General features: G+C 33.0%; 1 protein-coding gene across 1 annotated transcript in view; it reads right to left on the reverse strand.

Annotated features, from left to right (window-relative positions):
- PCDH17 (protocadherin 17) overlaps positions 1-12489 on the reverse strand; it is a 278633-nt gene extending 266144 nt beyond the window's left edge. The window contains exons 1-2 of the mRNA XM_053707947.1: positions 12148-12489; positions 8447-10998 (exon numbers count right to left, since the gene is read on the reverse strand). Coding sequence (XP_053563922.1) covers positions 8447-10930 — 2484 coding nt within the window. The 5' untranslated portion in view covers positions 10931-10998; positions 12148-12489. The remainder of the gene's footprint in view (positions 1-8446; positions 10999-12147) is intronic.
- Between the last annotated feature and the right edge of the window lie 262 nt (positions 12490-12751).

Here is a 12751-nt window from a genome sequence, read left to right on the forward strand (position 1 = left end):
TGAGCTCTAAACATACAGAATATTTTTTTTTTGTATCCTTCTTTCAAGCTTCAACGCATAAATAATTATTCAGAGAAGTCAATATCAGGATCATACAAATGAATAGAGGATTTCATATTAATCATCACACCTTTTTTACTGAGAAATCCTTTAATCGCAATAGATATTCAATACACGTATTTCAGAGACCAACTATAATGTTGTAAAAATGATAACATGCATTTTTTTTCCAAGCTTTGAAGATAAAAGGGTTTCAGCCAGTTTTACTTACTCTCGTGTCCTTGCAATAGAGATGCAGTGAATACACAAAACACAGTTATCCATGCAGTCCTGGTTCCTTTTTATTTTTCCTTCAGGTTGTAAGCATCTGAGCGTCAGTGATCTTGTAAATCATGTAATAACGTTACATTTTGAATAGGAAATAATTGAAGATGCATCCCAATCAAAAGCTGTGTATGGATATTTTCCAACTGCTATCATTTTTAAAGTCCTAGACATAACGCAGTTAATTCTGCAATCTGCTGATGCCTTTGTGTTAGCTCTGCTGGCATTTCAATCGTTCATGGCCAGCGTTCTGAAGAATATGCACAGATATACATTAGATTTGTTTTAAGGGAGAAAAAGCAAAGGAACATATTGTAAGTTACTAAAATTCAACAGTTTAGTGGTGTCTTAAATCCTCTGATCTTCCATTTGCCATACGCCAACCTTCACTCTCAGTTCTTCTCTTTGACTGACTTAATTTCTTCTTCTTTCCTTCTCTCTCATTTTATTTATTTATTTATTTTAGATATATATATATATATTTTAGAAAATCCAAGATTAAAGATTAGCTTACTACTGCCACCTACTGGTTTTCATCTAACATTACTCAGTTTTAATATTCAAATACTGGCGTTGCATGTCACCTGTGTGATAATGAGATGAGTGGAGACCACCTTAACCAATTTGCACATTACAGTTAAGTTTTTAATCAAAATGTGATTAGAAATGGAATATTATAACACACTGCTTTAATATTGGTATAACATGTATATGTTTGCATAATTTACAAATATAAACTGATTATTATGCATCCTCTTTTAATCTGCACTCCAGCTGTATTACCTTACAAAATGCATACGTTATTCTGTTATAATAAAACATTCAAATATTTAATTTGAAATGATGTCTTACAATGTATTTTCTTTCTCCCTCTAGCTATCTTTAAATCTTAATATGACTTTCATCTAAAGCAATTGCACATGAGCCCACAGCAGGGTTAGATCAATTTCAATTCCAAGGTGCATTAACTGTTTAACCCTTATAGCTCTGTGGAGTCTATAAGGCAATGCTTAGACATAGAAATACTTAAAAAGACATCAGAAACTACATTTCACATACAGTCATTGTCTTGCACTATATGATTTGGATTCTGCGGTTATAAGAGCAAGCAATTAATTTTGCTCTTAAAATTTAATGTACCATGACCATATCTGACTCTGCTTTTGACATAGTATTGATGCAGTGCTTGCTTAAATTGCATTAATTTTTTTAAAATAAATTCAAACTATAGAATGATATACCTTTAAAATATGCATCCATACAACTGTAAATATAAAAGCTGCATTAAAAATGATGTTAGAGTTAGAATATTCTGCTGCCAAACATTACTATTTAAAATCTATAGAATAAAAATCATTTTGAAGAATATAGGAACATAAAAGAAAATCAATTTGATAAATGTATATTCATAATTCTGTTTACACTGTAGTGTTTTAGAATTAAAATACCATCTCTTAAATTAATTAGACATAATAAATCACCTCACCCGTGTAAAGGTATGCAGATAAATGGCTTCTGTTCAGACATTAAAAGTACAATCTAATGCTAAAAATGGCATGCCTAATTAGTTATAGCAAGTTATTTTGCATTAGTTTTCACTGCTTGCTATGTATTTGAGAGGGCTTAAACACATAGATTAATTGTGACTTGGGAGCCGCAACACATAACAGCTCCATAGCAAAACACTAGTGATTGGTGGTTAACTGTGTAGCCCACACCCATTTGGCTTACTGCACATTACCTGCTCAGTCTGACAGGTGTAGTATACCAGCTTTGCATTTTACAATAATTATTTTGCCCAGATTCTGAAGCAAAAATGGGCTGGCTTCTAAGCTTACATTCCTGCTTTTTCAAATAAAGATACCAAGAGAACGAAGAAAAATTGGTAATAGGAATAAATTAGAAAGCTGCTTAAAATTACATGCTCTATCTTAAAGGGACATAAAACAAGTTGGGATAGAGACAAAGTAATATAATATGTACTTGAATTACTTTACCTGCAAATTTATACTGCAGTGCCTCGCCATTAACCCTTTATTTTTAGTTTCTGAATTGTAAAGGTCTAACTCTCCCCACACAAATCCTTTTATGGCTGTATCTATAGCTACTGTCGTTTTGGTAAAATGCAAAAGTAAATCGGGATTATCTGCTGGAGCATGCCTAGAAGCTGTGAACTCAGTTGAAATACAATGCCTGTGTCTAAACACTGATAAGGGGGGTGGAGTTAGCTGATCCAGGCAGCTTAGCTATGTAATTCATTTTGCTTATTTTTGAAAATCATTTTAAAATACTTACCAGCAATTTTTAAACATTTTTTTAAGCAAACTATTAAAATAATAATAAGCCCCTTTAGGATATGCACAGATCTCAATCTGTTTTATGGCACTTTAATAATGAAAGAAAAATAATTGGGTTTCATATCCCTTTAAGTCTGAAAAGTGTGCTTTTTCCGGTTGAGAAGTCTAAGTTAACATGGCACACAAACTTAAAGGGACACTGAACACTTTCGTGATTTAGATAGAGTATGCAAATTTAAGCAACTTTCTAATTTACTCCTATTATCAATTTTCTTCGTTCTCTTGCTATCTTTATTTGAAAAAGAAGGCATCTAAGTTTTTGTTTTTTTTGGTTCAGTACTCTGGACAGCACTTTTTTTATTGGTGGATGAATTTATCCACCAATCAGCAAGAACAACCCAGGTTGTTCACCAAAAATGGGCCGGCGCCTAAACTTACATTCTTGCATTTCAAATAAAGATACCAAGAGAATGAAGAAAATTGATAAAAGGAGTAAATTAGAAAGTTGATTAAATTTCATGCTCTATCTGAATCATGAAAGAAAAAAATTGGGTTCGGTGTCCCTTTAACTCAGCCACATATCTGTTCCTAATTTGCTCCATTATAGATAATAAGAACTGCAAAACAAAGCAAGTGTTGCTAACAAAAGAATAATGGCTAGATGTGCTTATTCCAAAAACAAATCTGGATTGCCTCCTCCAAATAAGGAAAATGATAGGTGGAGTTTAGCTATTGAAATACAGTTGCAGCAAATAAGGAGTTAATCCATTAAAACAAATCATACTCATCTAATCTGTTAATTTATTGGACAACTGCAGAAATTATTTATTTGCATGGTGGTTACTGTTCCTTTAACTATTACTGATATATACTCTATAATGTATTGTTTCTATTGTTACTAAGTCTGCAGTCTTAAAAAAAATGTGACACCCCCTGACATATTTTTAAGTCACGTTACAGTTTTTTAATCTATCGGTAGCAGCCCCTTGTGCTGATTATTGTTAATGCAATGATATATAAATGACAATATAGTATAACAAAGGAGTAAACAAGATAATATAATACAAACCAAAAGGGGAAAATGAAAGCTATATGCAGTGCTAAGACTAAAGGTTTGATGCTAATACTGCATCCCCTAATAAACTGTAATGTTACTGTGACACAGATTATAACATTTAATAGATTAAGACCATTTAAAGAATAAAGCTATAATAATGTAATGTAATTTAGCAGGAGCCCATATTATATACATTTAAAGGGATTTATTTTATTTATGCGTCAAATTATTGACATGCAAATTAAGGGCTAGATTATAAACGGAGCGCTAAATATTATTTGCCCGCAAGCGATATTAGCACTCCACTGAGTAATACCAGCGCACACTAATGTGTGCTGGTATTACAAGTTAAGCGCAATGCAACTCACATTCCCATTGCTAGGAAGTATTGCGCTCACGAGAGTGCACTTCCATAGGCTCCAATGGAAGCCTCGTTCTGAAGCCGTCAGAGACGGCATCAGAACCTAAGTGCAGCGTAGGGGGTGAGTAGCACAGCAATAGCAGCAAATATAAATATATATGCATATGACTATACACATATATATGTATGATGTGTATATACAGATATTAACACATAAAATATATATGTACATAAGTATAAATAAAACTAGCGCTCCACTTGTAATCTAGCCCTAAATGTTTTAAATTTGAAACTATTTTATTTTGTTTAAACAAGAAAAATAAAAAACACACACAACAACATCTATAGACCCAGGACCCACCCCTTGAAAAGCGAGATCCTGTACATATCAATCAATCAGGTTGCAATATTTGGGAGTGTAAGGGTTCTGCATTCCACGCAATACACTCCAACCTCTATAGGTGAAGTGGAAACACTACAATGTACAGATTTAAATTACAGGAGAAGTAGACCAAATAAATAATGAAAGCGCATTACAAAGTTGTTTAATTATTTTAAAAGGAATGGAATTTTGAGATAAATGTAATTTAAAGGGACATTCTAATGCTAAAACTACATCCTCTAATTAGTTAATGCATGTTATTTTTGCAATACTGACACTAGATAACTTTTAGTTTAAGCACTGAAAATGTGTTAAACACATAGGTATAGTCAAATTAAGAGCCAGAGCATTGCAGCTCCTGAGCAACACCCAGCCAGTAAGCCAATCAGGAGCACCAGTCACAGTACCCACCAATCACCAGCTGTGTTCTATTCCAGGGCTCCAATGCGGGGGTTAAGCAGATACTTAGCTAGGGTCAATAATGCAAAAATTATAAGCTCTAGTTTTGGCATCAAAATGTCCATTTAAAAAAATCCTACATTCACAAAAGCTTTAAATCTTATTAGTAAAATGCATATGGCATAATGACAATAACAGAAAGTGACACTTAAAAACATTTTTATATAAGTACATAGTTAATATAATTGTAATGCCATTTGTATGCTGTGCTCATAGGCAAATACTACTATAAGAGCTTAAAAAACATAACTAAACATTTTTTTTTATTAAAGTAACTATGTAAATGGCCACATTTTAGTTTTAATTGGAAATGTAAAGTATGGAATCAGATTGTGGAAAAATTGCAATTAATTCAATAATATTAGTGCCATGAGTGCATTATGTTATGAGTAAATCAGATATATTAGCGATAAAATATGTGTTCAATGCTATGTGATGCACTTAATTATAATCATTAGGATTTCCAATTATATTAGGTTTCTTTTACTACTACTAGTGTAGATGGGTGGGACTGTTAAATAAATAGCTTTACTGTGAAAAAGCAGATATTAACATAGTGACCATATGATTACTTAATAGTTTTTGGTTTTTAGAAAGTGTAAAACCTTATTAAATTATCACTAAACTGCATATAGAAGCTTGAAAAGAGTGTAATATTTACATATAGCAGGACCTCATTCAGTAAACAAATTATAGAGATTTACATAGCGGTTCTAAATACCAAAACTATCTTTCATACTTCCTAATGGTGGTTATATCATTAGCAATGTTTTCCCTATAGAAATCCCAGATTGCATTTTGTTATATACCTCTTTTAAGTACAGGGCATGATATCAAATCATATCAATGCACAATATGCGTCAGTATTCTTTAACATGGGCAGGTAAAGGCAATCAGGATTTTTTTTTAATCCGTCATAAACTTGTACAATATTTTAAATAAAAAATTGCAATCCACAGATCATTTAACTTAATTTTAAGTGACCCCACCCCCCCCCTAATAAGAATATAATGAGGAAAGTTATATAAGCCACAACCTTTTGCCAAAATAAAATAAGTAAAAGCATAAATTGTTTAAATTTAATATCATATCATACTGGCAACACAAATTAGTATCATTTATTTATTTATTTTTAAATAAATCAGTTTAAATGCTATGACTGTTCCATGTATGTGCTAATTTCACAGTTATATAGCTAAAGTATTCAAATGTTAAAATGATTTAGGGATTTAAAAACCTACAAATATATGTCAACTGAAAAAAATAAATGCAATATTCTAAAATGCTTGGAAACCAAAATGGAATGATACTGCAGTATTGATGGAGATGATTAGGTGAGGATATTACACATTTTATTTACACATATTGTATGACTGTCACAATATTGAAAACGTATTGCATAAATGGCAAATGTCACCTCAAAGAATACATACAAAATACCATTTTCTTTAAACTATATAAACAAATCATAAAATAATTTTCATTGAACAGAATGATTTGTTTAGTATCTTTTGTAATGCTCTATATTTGATAAAAAAAATTGCTGCTCAGACACAGTATTAGTAAGATCAACAAAATATGTATTTGTTTTATTTTTTTTTAAGAAGCAATACATTATTTGAAGTTATGTCTTCTTACACATAGATACGAAATGTGTGTGGTTATGAAGTTGTAGATTGCAAATTGCCTTTTTATGTAAATGTTTAGAATCTTGCACAAGCATATATGGAACAGGCAGAAATGTAGACATAAATTTACAGTTACTGATTTAAAAAAAAAAAATGTATTGAAGTACATTATCAAGAATCTCCATTAAAGTTGTAACTCAAAAGAGATGGATCAATACTATCAATAAGTCATAAGTCCCATATTAGGGAACAAATTGTAACAAAACCACCTTGATGCACATGTTTGGTTTGAAGAGCACTAATTGAACAGGTACAGAAATCAATCTAAGGGTACAAAGGATAATACGAGATCTACAGTTCATACAGAATATCAAGTATCCTCAGTCTATTTCATTAACTAGAAGTGTGCTTTATGACGCCTGTGTTACTCAGAATTTAAAGTAGGCCACCGTACAATGTATGGATAAGTGTGTTAGCCTCTCTAACGTGACTATGATAAATGCACATTTTCACCTTTTTTTTCTTCTAATTTTATTTTGCTTTCCATAATGAGATTGTAAATATTTATGAATTATGATGAGAATGCAAGTAACCAATTGCTCACAAGATAACCTTATATGACAAGCTTTGTGTATTAAATTAATTGGCTATGTTAATTAAATATTCTAAATATTTTATATATTTTGTATTTAATATTAATATATATATATATATATATATATATATATATATATATATATATATATATATATATATACACACATACACACACACATAAAATCTTTTTAGTCACATTTATTATGAGGCAACTATAACTATAATATATTAGAAGATAGACAGACAGATAGCTAGACAGTTAAATATGTAGGAAGATAGATATACAGAAAGATAGATTTCATTGTGATGGCAGTGCTGAGAAAAATTAAAATTATTCTGGCTTCCTAACCTGATTGAAAGCCAACATTTAGATGCAAATAATAGTTTATGAACAAAAATGTCTCTTATCTTATCATCACTTGATCATTATGACAAGCCAACCTGTCAGTGCTGAGGTTTACAGCTTTTATTTGAATGTAATATATTAATTTAAGCAACCAATCAAGAGCCACATAAATTACTTGTGCAACAAGTATCTATTTTGTGGGTTCTACTTTCTTTAATTTTGAAGCCAACATAAGCACAACATGTAATAATATATACACAAATACATGATAGATAGATAGATAGATAGATAGATAGATAGATAGATAGATAGATAGATAGATAGATGTAACAAATGCAAAATGACCAACACTGAAAAACCTGCAGATATACAAAATGTACATGTGTAAAGATATCTACAGTCATTGATCATGCTTAGCAGTTATCCAGTATTGACTTCCTAAAACCAGGTCACAGCTCAGAGGACCTATAAGACTCTGCTCACCAAAGCGTTTTCAGCCCTTTCAACATTTAAGTTAATAGGTTTGCAGACATAAAACATGTTTTAAATCAATGATAAACATTGCAATTTAGATTTGAGTGTGTGCTTGTTGAAATATAGAGTACATATTTCATCTATAAACTGTTTGCTTACTATTAGTGTAAAATAACTTTACATTATTAAATCAATATAGCAAATGCAGGGAATCGGTAATCTAATTTGAATATGTTTAGAGAGTTTGCTCCATTCTATTTTAGAATTTGCTATGTTCAAATGACAATTACAGTCATGTTTAACTAGCTATAACATCCCTAAAATAGCAATCAAAACAAATATACATAATATAACAAGATGAACGAAACATACAAATATTTTTATAACTCAAAAGATCTGTTACAATGAACAAGCAAAACAAGCAAGAGAAAAATAAAAAAAGGTAAAAATAACTGCAAACAACTTGCAATTAAATTGCATAAAATTCAGCCGAGCTTCTTGTCACATTAAACCAGTCTTACCTGAATTATGGACATCCGATTAGAAGAAGTCTCGGTTGCATTGCTCACTGGCCCAGTAAAACTGTTGTGGCAGCCTACATGGCCTTGAGGAACAGTCAGATTATTAGATGTAGGCTTCAGGTACATTACTTCTGAACGAGGAGAACTGAGGGGCAACCTCGTTTGGTAATCAAAATACATTGGGGATGTAGCAAGTGATGGGCTGCTAACAACATTCATGACATTCATTGCATTTCTCTCTTCTACTTCACTCTGGACCAGCATAATATCATTCTTATTTATCTTTTTCTTTTTACTTTTCCCCAGCTGAGGGTGGCTGTACTCTGCAATTCTACAATTGTAAGTTCTGATTTCTTTATTTTCTCGTTTACATTTGACAGCAATTGTTATCATGGCAGCCAGCAAGATTATAGAAATTGTGCTTAATGTAACAATAAGAGGCAAAGACATATCCCATTGGTGTTGTTTTCCATTAACTCTTGGTTCTCCCTCAGGTAGAGATCCTGTATACGATTTTATAATGAGTTTTGCTGCAGCTGTAAGTGCTGGTTTACCATTATCTGTTACTTTGATCACCAGTTCTACTACTGGTGAAACTTCATCCCAGTATGGATTGAGTGTTTTAATTTCTCCTGTAACTGAGTCTATTTCAAACAGGTGCTCTTCATTCCCATAAACAATTTCATAAGTCAGTCGCCCACTTTCTCCAAAGTCGTCATCCATTGCTCTGACTGTGCTTACAACATAACCTATACCAACATTTCTAGGCACATGGATCTCCGCTGTATCATTTTGCAAGGTAGGTAAACAAATGACTGGTGCATTATCATTCACATCCAATACAGTAACTCTGACAGTAGAATTGCTTTCTAAGTGAGGGGACCCTGAATCCTTTGCAAGGACTTTAAAATCAAAATATTTAGTTTGTTCATAATTGAAAGATCTAAGGGCATATATTGCCCCATTAGTGGGATTGACAGATACAAATGTATGAATAGACACGCCCCCATTATGAGATTCCAGTATTGAATAAGACACTGTGCCATTGTCGCCCAAGTCTGGATCTTGCGCAACGACAGACCCTAAGTATTCCCCAGGAATGTTATTCTCAGACACCTTTAACAAATACATAGCTTTGCTGAAATGAGGAGGATTGTCATTTTCATCTAAGATTTTAACAGTAAATGATTTTGTTGAATTTAAAGGTGGATTCCCATTATCCCTGGCTATTATAGTGACATTATATTCATCCTGTATTTCACGGTCAAGATGTCTGTCTGTAACAACAGTATAGAAATTGTCATAGTTTTCTTCCAGTTTGAAAGGAACATTGCCCAGGACCCGGCATTGTAACAGCCCATTTTTACCTGAGTCCTTGTCAGTGACTCGAACTAGGGCAATAACTGTACCAGGGGGTGCAGCTTCACTAATTGCTCCCTGACGAACAGATACAAAGCCAATAGATGGAGCATTGTCATTTTTGTCAATCACTCTTACTGTAACTTTGCAATGGGCAGGGATTGGATTTGGGCCCTGATCTCGTGCTTGTACATCAATTTCAATTAGTCCATTTTCTTCAAAGTCCAAGTTACCCTTCACTTGTATCACGCCTGTCTTGGGGTCAATTAAAAACAGCTCTCGAATTCGGTCAGGAGCATAGCCACTGAATGAGTACACAACCTCACCATTAGAACCCTCATCTGCATCAGTAGCATTCAAATCAATTACTGTTCTGCCTATTGGTGAGTTTTCTGGAATTTCTACATTATATGAAGATGCCTCAAAAACTGGACTATTATCATTTGAGTCAATTACTTTAACATTTATTTGCACAGTGGCTGATCTTGGAGAATCACCACCATCCAAAGCTGTTAAAATTAATTTATGATGACTTTGTTCTTCTCTATCCAATGGTTTCTTGATGACTAGCTCAGGGAACTTTGTTCCATCACCTCTAGATTTCACATCCAAGGAGAACAAGTCATAATCATCTCGAGTTATCACATAGGTCTTCAAGCCATTTTCCCCAGAATCTGGATCATGGGCACTAGTGAGTGGAAATCTTGTTCCAGGAGCTGCATTTTCTGAAATATCAATATCAATCTGCTCAGATGGAAAATTAGGGGAGTTGTCATTTATGTCCAGGATATCCACTTTGATCATACATATTTCTTTATCATTTGCAAATACTTCCAAGGAGAGCTGACATTTTGGACTTCTTCTACAAAGGGTTTCACGATCAATTCTTTGTTTAGTGTACAACACCCCACTGTCCGGATCAACATCTATCAAATGAGGTGCTGAATTCTCCAGAACTCTAAAGTTTGATTTCCTACCTCTTTCTGGAATACCCAGTTTTGCATCTTTACTGATGTTTCCAATAACAGTACCAGCTCCCACTTCCTCTGGCACAGAATAATTCAAGTTTTTCAAAGTAAGGGCAGGAGCCCACAGGAAAAATAATAAAATTATGGAAAGGTACATCCCAGTATATGTTTGTGAAGGTTTTCCTCTGTTCCCTTCACTTGCCTTCTCTTTTCAGTCTTCTGAACCTGTTGATTTAAAAACACCTGCAGTTAGATAGGCAGCAAATGGACCATGACAGAAAAGGCTGGCAGGGTTAAATCAGTGATTGTTTTCTGCTGTAAAGACAATTTTTCAAAACCCTTTCTATTCTACTAGTCCTTAAAAAAAAAATATTAATTATAAAGGGAAACAATTTGAATGATTTGTTCATATCAATGAAAACCAAGGAAGTAAACACCTTATTACCATTTCAAGAACAAACTGTTCAAATTTCTACAGTCATATTGTATAATTCTTAAAAACACATTATTAATTAAAGTATAGCCTTTACCTTCCATAATTACAGCTCAGACGAGCTAAACATTTCTATGTGTAAACAAGAAAAAAAAAAAAAAAGATCTAAAATTGAACTGTGTTCATTTAGCATTCAAAGCAGACATACACTTGGAAACCAAAAGATAATACCAGGAAAAAAAATAGTTCAGAAAAATTACATTTTAATTTCTCATACAGATTTATTTCCAGGAAACCATGTAACTACACTGGCTTACAAGAGATAGTATTCAGTTAATTTTCCGTTTTCAATTCATACTGTTGATCAAATCAACAGGCAAAGCATGGCTGGATGCACAAATGGAAGAGAAAAAAAAAAAAGAGGAAAACACTTTGCAGAAAAAAATACATTTGCTGCATTTTACCAGAAAGCAAATATTTCTTTTTTTCAAACCTATGTTAAATGTTTAAACTTAAATACTCAAAATAATTATCAAAACTAATAAGCAATGTAGGAAACACATTTTAAAGCAAAGGTGTTTGGATGTGCATATGCAGTCTGTGTAAATTTCAATAGGGGCTGAATAGATGTCAGTTGTCTTTACTGAAATTGCAAAGCAAATCACATATATAAATCAGAGCCCAAGCATTTTATGGTATTTGCAGGATCCTAATATATGAATGACACATCCGGAATGCAGCTATTGGAATAGCTGCATGACTCATGAACAGTGAATCTAAAAACATATTCACCAAATTAGTATAGAAAAAAAATCAAGTTAATGCATCCTTCGTTTTGCGATGCTTTTTTATTTATTAATTCTAATATTATTAAAGATAAAAATATATTTGATGTAATCATGTTTATGTTTTCTAATGAATATATGATAATCCAGTCTTACCTTTTAAGGGACAGAGAAAGCCTGGAAGCTAAGCCCACGGCTGTTCATGAGCTGTACACTGCTGCTGTTTCCCCTGGTCTGTGCAATCACCAGTAAACCTTGCAAACCAAACACAGTAGATTCCCAAAAACAAAAGCACCATGGGTAGTTCCAAATCAGTTCCAAAGTGAACGTTTCATGTCTTTTCCTTAAAGTATGAAAAGCAGCATATTTAACTGCATACGATGTACCAGCCAGTGCATTCTTTCATCTGCAAGCTCATCTGAACACTGATCGTTTATCTTGTTTTCCAAAGTGCACTGAAAATATACAGCACAAACATATCCTTTCAAATATGAAGCAGAACTTTGCACAATTCAATAGTTGATGTGTATGTTAATCCCTTATATCCTGCATTGTCTTCTCTCAAACCTTAGCTCCAAATGCCTCTTTACTGACTGACTCTATTCACCTCACGGTGCTGCTTAAACATTGACACTGTTCTGTTGCCAGCCAATGAAAGGTTGCAAAGGAAACCTGCCCCACTGTCATACCCTCCAATCACATCTGAAGAGATAGCTTGGAGGGCGTCCCTAAAATCTGAATGCTTTGTGTCATTGATTAG

Source organism: Bombina bombina, chromosome 3 (genome assembly GCF_027579735.1).
Source record: "Bombina bombina isolate aBomBom1 chromosome 3, aBomBom1.pri, whole genome shotgun sequence".
NCBI classification, from domain to species: domain Eukaryota; kingdom Metazoa; phylum Chordata; class Amphibia; order Anura; family Bombinatoridae; genus Bombina; species Bombina bombina.